At 54.0% G+C, this 16,163-nt stretch overlaps 1 protein-coding gene across 1 annotated transcript in view; it reads right to left on the bottom strand.

The window, feature by feature from the left end:
• The window catches only part of COLEC11 (collectin subfamily member 11), a 34,339-nt gene extending 19,401 nt beyond the window's left edge, over positions 1–14,938 (bottom strand). Inside the window, exons 1-3 of the mRNA XM_024118923.3 lie at positions 14,823–14,938; positions 10,614–10,756; positions 3,658–3,729 (exon numbers count right to left, since the gene is read on the bottom strand). Of these exons, the coding sequence (XP_023974691.1) occupies positions 3,658–3,729; positions 10,614–10,731 (190 nt within the window). The 5' untranslated portion in view covers positions 10,732–10,756; positions 14,823–14,938. The remainder of the gene's footprint in view (positions 1–3,657; positions 3,730–10,613; positions 10,757–14,822) is intronic.
• Positions 14,939–16,163: the final 1,225 nt, after the last annotated feature.

Below are 16,163 nucleotides of genomic sequence, written 5' to 3'. Positions count from 1 at the left end.
GAACCCGCGTCCCCTGCATCGGCAGGCGGACTCTCAACCACTGCGCCACCAGGGAAGCCCAGGAAGAATTTAAAGAAGAAAATTTAAAGGTCCATAATCCTATAACCCAGAAATGTCTACTACGAATATTTTGATTAATTTCTTTTCCATCCTTTTTCTTCGTCTTTTTGTAAATATCTTAGTCGATCACATGTCTGTTCTTGTATCCTATTTTATTCTCTTATATTCTAGCATGCCATGGCCAGTCCTCTTTTTAAAGGTCATCCAAAAACGGATATTTCCTAGTTTTCTACGTAACTATCCCACTATTCAATAATCCAAGTATATCCCACTTGGGTTGACTTGTTCTCTGTACTCTACAAAGTAGCAAAGACCCCAGACCAAACCTGCTCATCTTGTCAGTGGCGAAGCCAGACCCCTGGCAAGCCCGGTGATCACTGCCCCATCGCCTCCTAGCCTGGCAGGTTCCTTGTCAGGCAGGTCAATGGGACTGTAAAGGGCTGGCCCAGGCTCCCCTCTCCTGCCCTAATCATACACAGGACTCTGCTCTCGAACATACCGCTCCCAGTGGAGTTTTAAGTTACCCATGGATAGGAGACATTCATCAAAATGATTTCATAGCATGAGAACTACTTACACTAAAACTTGGCATTAAATTTAAAAAATAGGTTCAAACTTATATACACAATATAATTACAACAAAGCAAGAAAAGTCACCCCGAAAAAGGAAATATACCAAAATAAGTGGTTATCTCTGGATGATTTTATTATGCCGATTTTTCTCACCACTTATATATATATATTTATATAAATTTTCTATCATGAGCACAGCTTACTGTTCCATGTTAGAAAAACTTGAGACAAGACACATTCTCGATCCAGCCCAAATTCCCCTCCACACTGCCGCGCAGCTTTCTGCCTCAATTTACTCTCCAGGGTCCACATATCTGTTCTCCCCCTCTGACTCTGGGGCTCCAGGTGGCCTCCCCGAGATCTCAGCACGTAACAGCACTCAACTTAGTGGTTAATGACAGGAAAACGCAATGAATTAGGCTGCTGCCTTCCCAGCAACGTTCAGCCTCATCAGGAGATTCAGACGCTATAATAACAGCATTTATAGTCTCTGCGTGCTTGTCCTGCTTTTCAAGAGTGAGAATAAGAGAGAATGATGATGATGACAGAGCGATGAGAGAGCTACATGTTGGTGACACTAGTGACAGAGATGAGAGAGCAGCCAAGGGTCCACATTGGCATGAAATTAGGCATTTCCTGCTGCATGTGCGTTGAGCTCAAACATTGTTACTTTGAAAAAACATCAATGCAAAAACCCCGCGCTTCCTCTGCAGGGGGGCGTGGGTTCAATCCCTGGTCAGGGAACTAAGATTCCACATGCTGCACAGCTCGGCCAAAGGGAAAAAAAAAAAAAATCAATGAAATGGCGCCATGAAAATGAATTTGTGACCATCCAGAATAGGGGGATATTCACTTCCTAACTGTGAAATGTGACACTGTCCTCACAACAGAGGGGGACTTCACTGGTGGCGCCGTGGTTAAGAATCCACCTGCCAACGCAGGGGACACAGGTTCGATCCCTGGTCTGGGAAGATCCCATATGCCGTGGAGCAACTAAGCCCATGCACCACAACTGCTGAGCCCACATGCCACAACTACTGAAGCCCACGCACCTAGAGCCCGCGCTTCGTAACAAGAGAAGCCACCGCAATGAGAAGCCCGCGCACCGCGACAAAGACCCAACGCAGCCGAAAAATAAATAAAAATGTAAAAAAAAAAAGAAGAACCCAAGAAGGGTTTTTAAAAAGACAGGAAAAGACAATCCTCAAAAAGGAAAAAAAAAGAAAAGAAATACAAATGACTTTTAAACACCTGAAAAATAAGCTGACTTCATTTATGATAAGAGAGACTAAGTTAAAGCCACACTGATGTGGCCTTCCACGACTACCAGAATGGCAGCTTTCCGAGGCAGGGAGGGTGAAGCGGTCGGCCGTCTTGTGCTTCAATAAACAGAGGGTAAATGGATTCGATCCTTTGGGAAGGCCATATCCACCAACATTTCACATGCACGTGCATTTTGATCAACAATTACTCTGCCCGGAATTTATCTTCAGGCTGTACTCGTGCACATTAAAAATGACATTTACAAGATTACTCACTCACTGCAGCAAGGCCCTAGGGAACTGTAAATCTGCAGTAATAGGAGACCAGTTAGATAAAGAACAGACACAATGTCTCCAGGCAAGAGCAAAGCAAAAGCTGCATGTCCTCCTGCAGAATGAATGATGTCCAAGTACCCGGATAAGTGAAAAGAACAAAGTGCAGGACACTACATACATTTTGCAATTGCTTGTACAGAAGCAGGAAAGAATAGCGTTCACTCGGCCATTACAAAATATCTCTGTGAAGATAAGGAAACCTAACCGGTTGTCAGTGGGGAGGGCTGCTGGTGGGGATGGGAAGGGGACTAGTCACTGTGAATAATTTCTGTATGTTTTGAAGTTTGAACCAGGAGCACAGTTCTTTTATTTTTTCATTAATTTGTTATGAGTACAGGGAAAGTAAGAAAGAAAAATCAGCACCTGGGCTCGATGGAGGGATGGTGGTGACAGAAGTGCTCTGGATCTTGACTGTGACCGGGGTTTCACAGGCATTTGCAGCTGCCAAACTCACTGATGGTACGTAAATCACACCTCAAAAAACGAAAAAACTGGGACTTCCCTGGTGGTCCAGTGGTTAAGACTCAGTGCTCCCAATGCAGGGGGCACGGGTTCGATCCCTGGTCTGGGAACTAAGATCCCATATGCCTCACAGCGTGGCCAAAATAAATAAATTAATTAATTCAAAAAAACAACAAAAAAAAACCAACAATAAAAAAAAAACATAACAACCTTTATCTGTGTTGTTACAAGAACCACCTAACTCCGATGCTAGGAGGCTGGGTGGGGACCAGCTGGATAATCTCAGCGCGTGTTCGCATAGAATAGTATGCAGGGTCGACAAAGCACTTCCAAACACAGCTTTTAAGGATTTCACAAACTTTAAAGCAGCAAAATGATGACATTTATTGACATCACCATGTACCACGTAGCTACTTTTTTAGGTAGGATCTATTTTCTGTAAGGCTCAGCACAAGCCCAGGAGGCGGGCTGAACGACACTGTTTTTTTTCCTAATGAGGAAACAGATTCAAGGTGACTAGGGTCCGTTAGCCAAAAATGGGAGGCCACGGTGTAACCCCCATGCCCCACCCAAATCTGTGCTCTCTCTCCTTTGCACAGCTACATGACTGTTTCCATCACTGTTCACACACCTCCATCACCGTTTGCACACCCTCATAATTGCACTTAAACGTGTAATGATCACAGATGACCCCCATTTTCCATGTGAGGCCAAGCGAGCGCTGAGTTTCCATACACGTAACCACCCGATGGGCACACCTCCCAGGAGGCGCTTTGTTTCTCGGTGCCGGGCAGGCCAGAGCCAGGGAGCACCGTTTAAAGAGCCCTCTGTGTGCCCTGCTTCAGTCCTGAGACCTACACAGGTGTCGGGTTCCTCTCGAACGCCCCCCCCCCACTCCCCACCAACAGCGGTCACAGGAGCCGGAGCCCCAGCTGTGCCCTTGGGGCCCAGGGGCAGCAGGTACCTTTCTCTCCCGCGGGGCCGACTCTTCCAGGCCGTCCTGGTGCGCCTTTGTCCCCCTTCTCTCCAGCATCCCCTAGGGAAGAAGCCACATGCCTTTAGGAGCTTGCTCTGGGCGCCGGATGACCAGAGAAAGCTGCCCGTCTGTGCCGCCAGCCAGGCCCCTTGGCCTCCCTCTTGCCCACCCCGCCCCCGGGAGGTTTCACCCCTTCCTCCCAGCCTGCTCCCAGCCTTGGCTCTGGGCCTCCCTCCCCAGGTCTCTGCTGCCTTGCACCCCGCTCCCTCTGGGCGTGCGTCTGTCCGTCTCTCCATGCATCCCTCTGGGCTGGCTCCGGTCCGCCCTCTGGTGCGCAGGGCGCCCCAGGACCCACCACGGCTGCTGCTCCGCTGCCCCTTACCGCCCGTGCCGGCCTCTCTCTTCCCTGTCTGGCCGGAACTCTCGGGAAGAATAAACTTGGGCACGCGAGTCGGCGTCCCCTTGTCCCTTCAGTGTGAGCACCCCCAGAGGGTGCACTGCCGTCCAGGGGCAGGGTCCTCCCACACGGGGACACCTGTGACCAGGTGAGCACATCACCCGGTTCAGGCTCGTTGGCCAGCTGCGTCCTGCTCTCAGCCTAAGCTACACACTCCCCCAGCCTTCCTCACAGATCCTGACCATGTTTCGGCACATTTTGCTTTACTTCCTGTTTTGTTCAGAACCGAAACAGGGAAACGGGCTGTTCGTGGAGTCTCCCCGGTACCCCGCACTCAGCACGTCCCAAGTCGACCTGATGGTTTTCCCCAGAAGTGAGTCTCTTCTGTGGACTTTCCTGCTTCTGCTGTTGAGATACCAAGTCTCCCAGACCCCAAGCGCCAAGCCCCACGGTCATCTCTGGTTTTCCGTCTCCCTCATCGGGTAAGCGCAAGCATCCGCCCAGCTCTGCGAAGTCCAACCGGCCGCTCCCTCCCGACCCCCAGGGGGCTCCACGCTCAGCCACGTCTCTGCAGTTCTGGAGGTGACGGGACCACCAGCCCGCCCTCACGCGGCTCGGGGCAGGAGACAGGTCGTGAACAACCGTGGAGACACCCTGCCCGAGCAGGACAGGGTACGGTGGGAGCAGAGGACGGAGCGCAGGCGGGACGTCAAGGCCCCTCCCGGTCCCCCCCGCTGCCCCCCACTCCAACCCACCCAGAACCATCTTCCTAAAACACAGAGTCCGTTACGATACTTTGATACTTCCCTTCTCAGAGGAGATTCAAAACCACCAACAGCCAGAGGTAGCTATAAATAATGTCCCGTTTTTAAGCTCCTCCCCACAGGCCTGCACCTGGAGCCCAGGCGTCGGGTTACACCGCTGCCTCTGCCTAGTCGGCCGTGACCATCAACCCACCTGTGCGGGCCTCACCTGCTCACCTGGCTGTCCAGGAAGCTGCTCCTCGTCCCCTCGCCGGATCTCTTTGCTCCCGTGATGAGGACCCTGCTCTGTACCACAGTCATTGTCTCGTGGCCTCATCTAGTTCCCTGATGTATCTGCCCCCCACGAGTGGGTGTGGGTGCTGACGCATACACGTGCCTTCATTTGGTAAGAGGCTTCCCTGAGATTACAGGTTCCCCGCTGAAATCCCCCAAACTGATCATCTGGCCTTCAGGGGAGGGGGCAATTCCACTTAAACGTAAGGAAACCAAGAGACAAGCAAAGCAAGTGCCATTACAACCCGGAATGCAGGGCTGGCATGTTACTGCCACGCCCGTCACAGCTGTGACAGATCCAGGAACCACTGCTGAAGGGCGGCTGACACTGACACACTTGGCACACACGGGCCCCTGAATCTCTGGGTAGTTCTTGGGTTTTTTCTTATCTTTTAAAAAGAAAGGAAATCATTACAGTAGTAATAGTTGGAGAAGAACTGATAGTCTAGCAAGAAATACCGACTGGGCTTCCCTGGTGGCGCGGTGGACACACTTGGCACACACGGGCCCCTGAATCTCTGGGTAGTTCTCGGGTTTTTTCTTATCTTTTAAAAAGAAAGGAAATCATTACAGTAGTAATAGTTGGAGAAGAACTGATAGTCTAGCAAGAAATACCGACTGGGCTTCCCTGGTGGCGCGGTGGTTGGGAGTCCACCTGCCGATGCGGGGGACGCGGGTTCGCGCCCCGGTCCGGGAGGATCCCACGTGCCGCGGAGCGGCTGGGCCCGTGAGCCGTGGCCGCTGGGCCTGCGCGTCCGGAGCCTGTGCTCCGCGACGGGAGAGGCCACGGCAGTGAGAGGCCCGCGTACCGCAAAAAAAAAAAGGAAAAAAAAAAAAAGAAATACCGACTGACAGACTGATCTCACCATCAAGAATCAGCAGACACTGGAGGGGCACCAACATCGTGAAAAAAGAAATAACAACCCAGGAAACAGGACTCAGCGGGGCAGCCAGAATCCGACTGTGAAAGACACTGAATATCCTCATAAAGACGAGAGAGAAGAGGCACCTATGAACACGAGCAAGCGGCAATGAAAGAGGACCAAGAGGACCGACTGGGGAACCCCGTGCATGAAACACATTTTTGAAACAAGTTACTCTATAGGCAGGCTGAGTAATAGAACGGCCAATGATAAAAGCTAATTCATGAGACAAATAATTAGGATGAAGCACTTGTCTACAAGGCAACACTGAGAGGGAAGGAGATGGAAAGTTTTGTTTCGGTTTTGAAGTTATCAAGTTGAGCGTTGAAGAAAAACACCCACAAATCCCAATATCTATCATACAGGAATTCCAGAAAAGGAGAATAGACATTTGAAGCCTTAACAGCTGTGAAGATGTAACAGCTGTGATTTCCCGGCACGAAGGAAAATCACCAAAGAGCACAAGGCAAGTGCCCACAGAGCGCCAGCAGGAGGAAAATGAGGGGAAAATGACTCAGATGTGTCAGAGTGACACGCAGAACATCGGGAATAAAGAGAAAATTCTATAAGCGCCACGAGGAAAAGGCATTTTTAAAGACTGCACGCGCGTGAATGAGAATTAGATTGACATAGAACTGTCATCAGCAACACGGGGTACGAGAATAAATGAAGCAGTAACTTCAACAAAAGGGCTGTAACTTAGACTGAGATCAGAAGAGGCCTCTCTGATGAAGTGGCTTTTAACGGAGACCTGCTGAACCAGGAAGATGCAGCCAGGCAGAGACTGAGGAGACAAAGGCACACCTGCACAGGCGAGGTGGGACGAGCCGGGAGGGCCGGGCACCGGCAGCGCTCAGACCTCACGCGCACGCGCACGGCCCGCCGGACGCCCTCGCCAGGCTTTCAGGAGGAAAACACCGGGCTCCCATGCCTGCGTCAGGGGAGGACAGTGAGAATAATGTTTCCAGGGTCCAGGCCAGGGGCGAGCAGTATCAGTGCCCACGTCCCACGGCCCCCAGTGGACGGAGGGTCCACGTCGTGCCCGCCTGCTTCTCCTGGAGCAGCCGGGAGAGCCCTGGACCGCACAGCGGCTCTGCCAATGATCGTGGAAAAGTAACACCAAGCAAACCCACCAGCTTCTTCTATAGATTACGATGAACTCCTAGGGTTCACACACGGCCATGCGCTTAGTGCCATAATTTAACCTCCCCCCCGCCCTGCCCCGTGGGGCAGGGATCACGTCCACTTTACGATGAAGAGCCAGGCCAGACACAGGCGACAAGCCAGCTCTGCAGCTCCGGGCAGCAAAACCCTAATCAGAGAACAAGCAGGCCACGTCCCCTACCGGACCCTCCTCTGGGAGAGAAAGCAGTCAGGACAGGAAAGAGGCAGGGAGACCAGAGCTGAGGAGGAAACGGGCCCAGAGCAGCATTTCAGAAGCGTGAAATCCCCACGGGCGTGTGTTAGCCACATTATTGGCTTTATCAACCTTCTTTCAATTAATTTGATAAAACCCATAAGAATAACGATGCCCTTTTAAAATCTCTGAACAGCAGGCTTGCTAATACACACCAGTGTTTTCCTACCTACAACCCATTTTTCCAGCCATAAAGGAAAGACTGCTCTTCCATCAAAATATTTTGAGTTGTTACTCTCTCCAAATACAAAGATAATGGGTTACTTCTACGTCTGTAGTAGCAGATGACTTTCTTCTCAAGGACAAGGCTGCCTGGAGTCATGTTGAGAAGGATTCTGAAGCCCAGTGTGGAGTCGGAGGAGGAAGCACCAGGATGGGCCGGAAGCAGCCCGGGCGCCACATCCCCACAGACCGCCTGCCGCCTCCAGGCTCCGTCTCTAAGGAAACGGGCACTGGCTCCTCCCTCGCAGGCTGGGCCCGGCCTGGTGGGGCCTGTAGCGCAGACGTGTCTGATGAACGAATGGAGACCACTCACCTGGCTCTTTCATCTTAAGGGCGGGCCTTGTATTGTGCTTATCTCCACTGCCCGAGGCAGGCCCTGGCACGTGTGCTGTAATCAGACCTTTCGCAGGCCGCCCTGGCTCTCGGGCGCATCCGGGCGAGTGTGGCCGGCAAAGCCCGCATGCCCTGCCTGGCTCCCTGTGTGGCCAGCGCGCTTAGTGGTTGGCGAGCCACTCGGAGCAGGCAGGAGGCAGCGCGCCCTCCCCTGTGCCCCGAGGCTGGGTGTGAGGCTGAAGCTCCACCCATCGAGCCATGGAAAGTCCTAAGTCCCCCGAGACCCTGACTGAGTGGACACGCAAGAGCCTGGGATGGAGCAGCCCCCGTTTCTGCACTGTGCCCGTCCCCCTCTGCTCCCGGGGGCGTCCTGCTCTCCGTGCCCTGTGAGCAGCACAGAACGTCCTCAAGGTCGCAGCTTGATCTGAGGAGGGGCTGAGCGGAGCCAGGCGCTGGGCAGAGGGCGGCCGGCCCGCCGCTGCCCCACGCTGCACGAGACGCGGATCCCGGGAAGGAGCTCTGCCGTAACGCCAATCTTCACTTTGCAGGGGACGCACATCTACATGGACCTGAGCTTTTGTTGCTTAGAAGCCCCAAACTTGCTTTGCTGCCGTAGATTTCTCTCCTCCACTCTTCCCCCTGCTGCCCAGCGTAAAAATCAGAACAATGAAACCCCTCCTCCGTTTCGGGTCAGCACCCTCTCATCACAAAGAAGGAACTCTCGCTGACCCACGCTTCTGCGCCAGAACAAGACACGCACAGAGGGTAACTAGGTGAGGTGGGTGTGGCCATCAACGTGACTGCAATCAGTTCACAAGGTACCTGCCTATTCGAGCATCGCGATGTACACCTTGAATAGACAGAGCTTCTATTTGTCAGTTACACCCCCAACGAAGCTGGAAACTTAAAAAAGAACAAGATATCCAGTTTCTAGGGGCTTTCACAAATATACTAAGTTTCTCCACTAAAATCGCTGCTTTGGTATTGACAGACTAGCATGAAACCGGACGTGTGAAACGATGCTGCCACTTAAATGCTGGATCCAGAACACACGCTGTGGGTAGCACGTGGTCTGCGTGTTGCCCACGGCCCCAGACGTCCCACACAGCTTCAGCACCACTTGGGAGCCTGTCTGACCACCTGCCAGAAGATGAGCCTTGGAGAGCAGGGGCCCCGCGGATTCACTGGCAGACCCCTCCGCTGAAGGGCCCACATCGTGTTTGCCCACTGCAGACACTCAGTCTGCGTACGGGGGAGGAGCTGGAGAGTGACAGCAGGTCGGCTCTCTTGTGGACCATGCCTCCACCTGGCAATACAGTGGCTCATCACCGACTACAGCGTGGTGTTGGGGGGTGAGAAATCATTGCTTAGAGGAGGTGAGGTGTCCCTGGAGCAGGCCACCCCCGCAGGAGGAAGCACTGCAGAGGACCCGCCGAGCACGCGGCTTGGAACGCCCTTAATATGGATGCAGCAGAAATGGTCACCAACGCAGATTTCAAAAAGCATCTGTCTCAGAGTACCCTCAAGATGTGCTTGAAAACCCAGAGACATCTGAATCTTGATAGCGTCCCGGTTTTATATTTAAATTGTGAAATGTGGCTAAACAGTAGAATATCTGGACCGAGCTTTCCCAGACACCCACAACTCCGTGCTCAGAGAGAAGCACCGCCGCTAGCATCCCAGTGTATCTCCGTCTAGATTTTTTCCTATTTCTGTGTATTTGTATATTTTTAATGGGGTTAGGAAGAGACTGTTTAAAGTTGCTGACTCTGGGACTTCCCTGGCGGTGCAGTGGTTAAGATTCCACACTCCCAATGCAGGGGGCCCGGGTTCAATCCCTGGTCGGGGAACTAAGGTCCCACAAGCTGCGGTGCGGCCAAAAAAGTAACCTCAGGAGCACGAGGCCCAAGGGGCAAGCTCGCCCCACGTGGCGGAGGTGCCCTGTCCCCGTTTTGAAATTCCTTCTAACTTTTAAACAGGAGATCCCACATTTTGATCTGCATTGGGCCCCTCGAATCACGGAGCTGGTCCTGCTTGGGAGCCACAAGGTTTGGGATCTCCTGCCCGTGGGTGGTAGAACCCGGTGACTTTTTGAGTGAAGATCCTCGCCTGTGCTGGTGCCCACCCATCCCTGGTCTGCAGAGGCAGCTCCCCCTGGAGGTGAATTACAGACAAAGCGCAGGAGAAGTTTTTTTGATTTTTCGAAGAAGGAATAAAGAACTCTCAGGAACCGTAACAGGAGCCCAGGCTTCAGAGCTACGCAACCCACTTAGCCAAATTGCTAAGTTTCCCTGAGCCTGGCCCGGCCTCATCTGCACAATGAGAGCATCTCACCCTGAGGGGCGCTGGAGGTGACGTGTGCAGTGCCTGGAACACACCTCGGACGCCCTACAGGGTCCCTGCGGAGAGGACCGAGCTGCACACCAACGTCTGGTTTCAGAATTACAGAATCCCTCGCCTGAAGACAGTGTGGACGCCACGTACAGTCTGACCCCGGGCTTTACAGGAGGGGGGACCAGGGCCGTTGACGGGGCAGATTTGCCCGCGGCCGGGCCCCGAGCCGGCCGCTGCCCGGGAGGCCCTGGCCCGGATCCGGGAGGCCCGGCGGAGGTTACCTTTGAGGCCGGGGACGAGAATCTGCACGGAGCAGGTGTCGTCCACCGTCTGCTGAGCGCCCCCAGCCCGGAGCACCGACAGGAAGGCCAGGCCGATCAGAGGCAGAGCCCGCTTCATGGTGAGCCTCGCAGCGCGCTGACTCCTGAAGGGGGGAGAAGCGGTCAACAGTGACGGGAGTCCCGGGAACGGGGACAGCCAGCGACAGACAGTGCGCAGGCGCGCCGGCCACCTCACTCGCCCCGCCCGGGGGCCGCGGCGGCAGCTGTCCGGGAGCGGCTCTCCGTGCTTTGGAGCCTCTTTCTCTCCCGGTCGCTCTGTCTGTCTCTCTCACGCGGGTGCCGCCTTAAACCTCCACCGGGACACCCCCTCTGCCCAGCAGTGACAACAGTGACAACAGTCACCGCTCCGGAGGTGTCCCCCAGAGTCTTCTTCTGACTCCTTATAACTGATACCTGATACACACAGAGGCGTGTTCACCGGTACGTGAAAACGCGGCCGCTCAGCCATAAAACAAACATTGGTGAGCATCCGCTCCACACGTCCGGCCCCCCGACCTGAGTCCCTGGTGCCCAACCCGCCCCCGGCCTCCCCTCGGAGGAGCCGCTCTCCTCACCCGCGAGCCCACCTTCTGCTGTTTCCAAAACAGCCTCAGTGCAGGGCAGCGGATGCATTCTTAGACGGCGCGGTGGCTAGTGTGCCGGGTCCTGAGTTTTAGGAGATACCGGGCCGCACCGTGTGTCGTCTTTACCGACTTCACTCACCATCACGCTCCAGGATTCATCGACGTTATGCTGCCGCACACGTCTGTAGCTTGTTGATTACCTCCTTACGTCAATGAGGACGCCCCCGTCCCCAAAGGGTGTGGGACAGGGACAGAGGTTGGAAGGACACAGCTGGCCCGCCATGTCCCTGTGCCGGCCCCCCCGCCCTGGGCCAGTGAGGAAGCACGCGGACTTTGAGGTCTGCCCCACGGGACCTTGGTGTCCGGATGCCACAGTGCTGGGGACAGCTGTGCATCTGGCTGCACCCGGACCAGCGCCCTGGCTAGACGGCATCTCCCGTCAGCTTGTTCCCTCACCTTACAGCGAGGCAAGCCCCCTGGGGTCACGCTGAGGAAGAACAGGCAGCGGTGCACGCAGCTCAGCCCCGGGCCGGCCCCGCTGGACAGCAGCTTGTGACATCCTGGCCACCACACCCTGGCAAGGAGTCCCCCAGCCGGCCCTGGCGTCCAGACCAATGAAGGGCTGGAAGCAGAGCTGCTGAGTGAGAGCGTTCTGTGCCCCCCGTGAAGAGGCTGTGCCTTAGCCAGATCTTCCACGAAGGGGACAGAGATGACAGTCATCTGTGCCGTCCTGCAGTGAGGCCCCGGCTCCCCACGTGTGGTCACAGATCTGATCCTGTAGGGACAAGGCGGGGGGAGGACCGCTCGCCAGATCGGGCACGACACGGCGCTCGTGTAACGCTGCGCAGGGCTGGGCACGTCGTTCCCGCCTCACAGGCCAGGAGGCCAGAGGCAGAGACCTCAGCGACGACCGCGAAGTGGTGACGATGGGCTGGAGCCTGGGACTTCCTAACGCTGCCCTGTCAGCACCACTCCTCACTCGGCCCAACTGTCAGCTTCCCCGAATCCAAGTAAGGGCCCACCCTCCCCCCAGCCACAGCAGCAGTGGGCTTTTATTTTATTTAACCTTCTAATACTCATGTTTGGTCGAGAGAAAAGGAGCTAACGTTTATTGCGCACCAAACGTGGACACACACGTCTCATTTAGCCCCCGGACCACCTGGTGACGTGTATGGTCCCTGGTTTTAAAGACAATGAACAGGAGGCAGTGAGAGGCTGAAGGGCCCTTCACGCGTGGCCGCCTGTCACCCCTGCCCGCCCCCTGCGCCCACACCGACGGTGGAACCACGGGGAAGAGTGACGAGGACGTGCCCGCAGCCCGGGCCCCGGTGAGTTGGCTCTCTCCGTCTCCTCTGTCAGCTGAGCCTTGACCCCCGAGCGAGCAGCTCGTCCTGGACCTCGGCCGCCGTGAGCGCCTGCAGCCGTAACTGGAAGAGCTTGGAGCGCTCAGGCCTGGGCTTCGCAGGCGCTAAGCTGAGTGAGGGGGCGGAAGGATGGGCGAATGAATGAATGAACGCCCAGAGGTTCCCAGCCGCAACTCACGTAGAACGTGATGCTCTTCTCCTGCTGATGGTTTTCCACGTTCCCGTGGTGTTCCCAGGGCCAGCTCCTGGGGCACGCGACCTGTGCGGACCCACGTAGAGGGCCGCATAATGGGATTGTGGCCTGGAATTCCTACTGGTTTTTGAACAAAGCAGCACCGCCAAGTGTGCAGCCAGCCGGATGATCACATTGTGTTCTTAACCATAATGAGCGTAGCTGCTGCTTTAGCAGCAAGTCGTTTGTTTCTTTCAAGGAGGTACTTCTTGAAGGCGATGATGATAGAATGATATATGTCAACTACCTGGCAATTTTTAAAAGCCACGATAAACACTTGCTCCTCTACTTCTGTGCTCAGGCCAATGGATACTTGCCTCTTGGTATGTGTGGGAGGCCAGCTGTGTTGAGATTGTTTTAAATGTCTCAGGAACTGACATGGGAATTTCCTCTCTAGCTAGAGACAACTGGGTCAGAAGACAGCCACCTTGTTCAGCAAGACTCACTGCTCTCACGCTGCAGAAGCCTCAGGAGCGGCCTCGAGAAGATCAGATGCCACCTCCCAAGAAAGGGGAGCAAGGGGCAGAGGGCCCGGAGTGCAGGGAAGCCGGGGCTGCCCTCCCACTGGCCCTCAGCCCACTCACGTGTCTGGGCCCACCACGGGTCCTGCCAGCAGGAATCAGTGCGGGCGGGCCCTGGGTGGGAGCCTCTTTCCCAGACTTCGGGCTCCTTCCTGCCCTCTTAGAAGAGGAATTTTGTTTTATAAACGGGGAGGCTGCAGCTCCTCCTGGGTCTCTTCAAGAAAAACATCCTTATCTCCCAGCCGGGGCCCGCCCCTCCGTGAAGGAGGCCAGCCTGGCCGAGAAGAAAGGAAATTCAATTTGGAATTCTTGGTAGAAACACGATATAAGAATGAAATAGACAGGGAAAAAAGTGCAGCTTAATGGGCCAAACGTGCAACTGTACATTTTCAATAAATGTCTACAGCAGGGCCCACCGTCTTACGGGCACCGTGAATGCCTGCGGAGAAGCACGTCCCTAGAAGCGTCGCCGGTCTCACTGGCAGGCAGACACCCCACCCCCACCCCTACAGTGACACTGGGCCTTCCCCTGCACTATGGCACTGACAGTTTCACCCCAAGGGCACACATTTTTCCTATCTTTTTACCAAGACCATGAAGCAAGAAGAGGCCATTTCCCTATTACCTCCCCCCAGCCTTATGCAAATCATCTGTCTGTTCTTTCATTTGGCATATAGATTTTTCAAATTCGTAAATAGAACTGAAGAGCTGTGACCGTTTGGGGCACCGCTCTGCCTGCCACCCGGGCAACGTGCTTCCCGTCAAACGGAAAATCCAGTCATGCACGCTCAGTGGCTTCCAAACTTTACCTCTTCACTTCAGAACCACTGCCTGACTTCGGCCGGACAGCCAGGGTCAAGGCAGGAGGGCCCCTGGGACGCTGTGGAATCCAATTCTGGAGGCAGGATGACCCCACCCCGTACAGGGTGACCCTATGTGCCCTTGAAAGTTGCCTTCTCCAGCCCCGCCTTTTGCCCCACATCTGGGACTCCCACCACTGAGCCCGAAACAGAGAGGCTGGCCACTCAGCAGAGAGGAGCTGGTCGCCCCGTCGCCTCCGCTGGGGGGTCCACCAGGCCCCAGGAGCCTGAGCTGGCTGCTCAGGAAGGTGTGTGTGCCAGGGGCTGGGACGGGGGTTCTGCGGCCGCTTGTACCCGGCTGGGAGGCAGGAAAAACTGCGTCACCCCTTTGAATCTATGGAAACCTGATCATCTCCTAGTAACTGGTAGCTCTGGTGCTCGGCGCTCAGCTGCAGAAGTTTCCACCGTGAGCTACCGAATCAGTCAAGCCTCAGAATTCTGGCCCGATCCCTGCGACACACCCGATCTGAGAGCAAATGCCTTGGCCCTGCACCCAGTTCCTACCTGTGCCCCGTCAGGAGCCGCGCCTTCCCGCCTGAGCATCTCCCGCGGGTTCCCCACCCCCGTCCCGCTCCCAAGGCTGCCGAGTGGCCAGCAGAGCGTCCCTACCTGAGGCGTGCGCCAGGCCAGGCTGCTGTTTACGGGCCGCGGTCCCACACGTCGGGCAAACGGCCTGGCTGTCAGACTGCCCGGCAAATCAGGCTGGGGCTGCGGTATTATCTGCAAACAGCTTCCTGTTTGAAATGCATCAGGCGGAGAAGGGAGTGTGGGAACTTGGAAACACGTGAGATGTCGGGGTCTTGGGGCCCCTCCTGGAGACGCCGCCCTAACTCTGCACCCCAAACTCCCCAGTCAGTCCCTTTTTATCCACCTTTTCTGTTCCTCTCTTTCATTTTTTGAAAAAATAAGCATGTGTATTGTGGAAATTTAGGAAAGTAGAAAGAAGAGCAACAACTATCACCTGGTATCACACAGACAGGACTAAATACAGGCTGACATATTGCAGTTTTTCCCTATGGGTTTCACTCCAAAAGCATAAAGTACTCGTCTGCTGCTTGTTGAGACCTAACCGGTGGTGAGGCCCCAAACTCCCTTCGCTCACTGGAGTTTCATTTAAGGCAACAAACACATGCCAAATCCACGTCTTTGGAGGGGGCTGGGCAGATCCAGCTTTTGTGTGGCCTGACTTATACAAGAAGGGGCAGATGGGGGTCCTTTAAGAAAAAGACACATATCAAATTATGATCATAAAAAGTGAGGTCCAAAAGTGAATATTTATTAAGACTGACAAGAGAAGCCATAACAAATTACAAATGCAGGAACTGACAAATACCACACACACCACAAAATCCATGAAAAAGAATGGATTCTTTATTAAAACCACCTGATAGCATAAGAAAATTTGACAACTTAGATGAAAACAGACCACTTCCTGGAAAACTCAAACTACCACAGTGGACCCAATATGAAACAGAGAATTTAACAGCCCTATAGCAATTAAGGGGATTGCATTTGTAATTTTAAAACTCCCTAAAAGGAAACCTCTAGGCCAGATGGTTTCACAGGAGGATTCTACCAAAGGTTTAAAGAAAAATTAACACCAATTCTACACACTTCTTCCAGAAAGTAGAAGAGGAGGGAACACTTACCAATTCATTTTATGAAGTCAGTGTTACCCTGATACCGAAACCAGACAAAGACAGTACCAAAGAAGAAAACTACAGACCAATAACCCGCAAGGATATAGATGCAAAAATCTTTAACAAAATATCAGCAAACAGAATTGAGCAATATATAAAAGGATTTGCAAACTATTTATAAACAAGTGGGGTATTTGAGGGATGCAAGGCTGGGTCAATATTCAAAAATCAAACAGTCATTAAGAATGCAGTGTTTGGGGCTTCCCTGGTGGCACAGTGGTTGAGAATCCGCCTGCCGATGCAGGGGACA

The sequence above is a fragment of the Physeter macrocephalus genome, chromosome 12 (assembly GCF_002837175.3).
Source record: "Physeter macrocephalus isolate SW-GA chromosome 12, ASM283717v5, whole genome shotgun sequence".
NCBI lineage: Eukaryota > Metazoa > Chordata > Mammalia > Artiodactyla > Physeteridae > Physeter > Physeter macrocephalus.
Note: the sequence above shows the minus strand (reverse complement) of the source record. Positions and strands in the feature narration are given on the sequence as shown.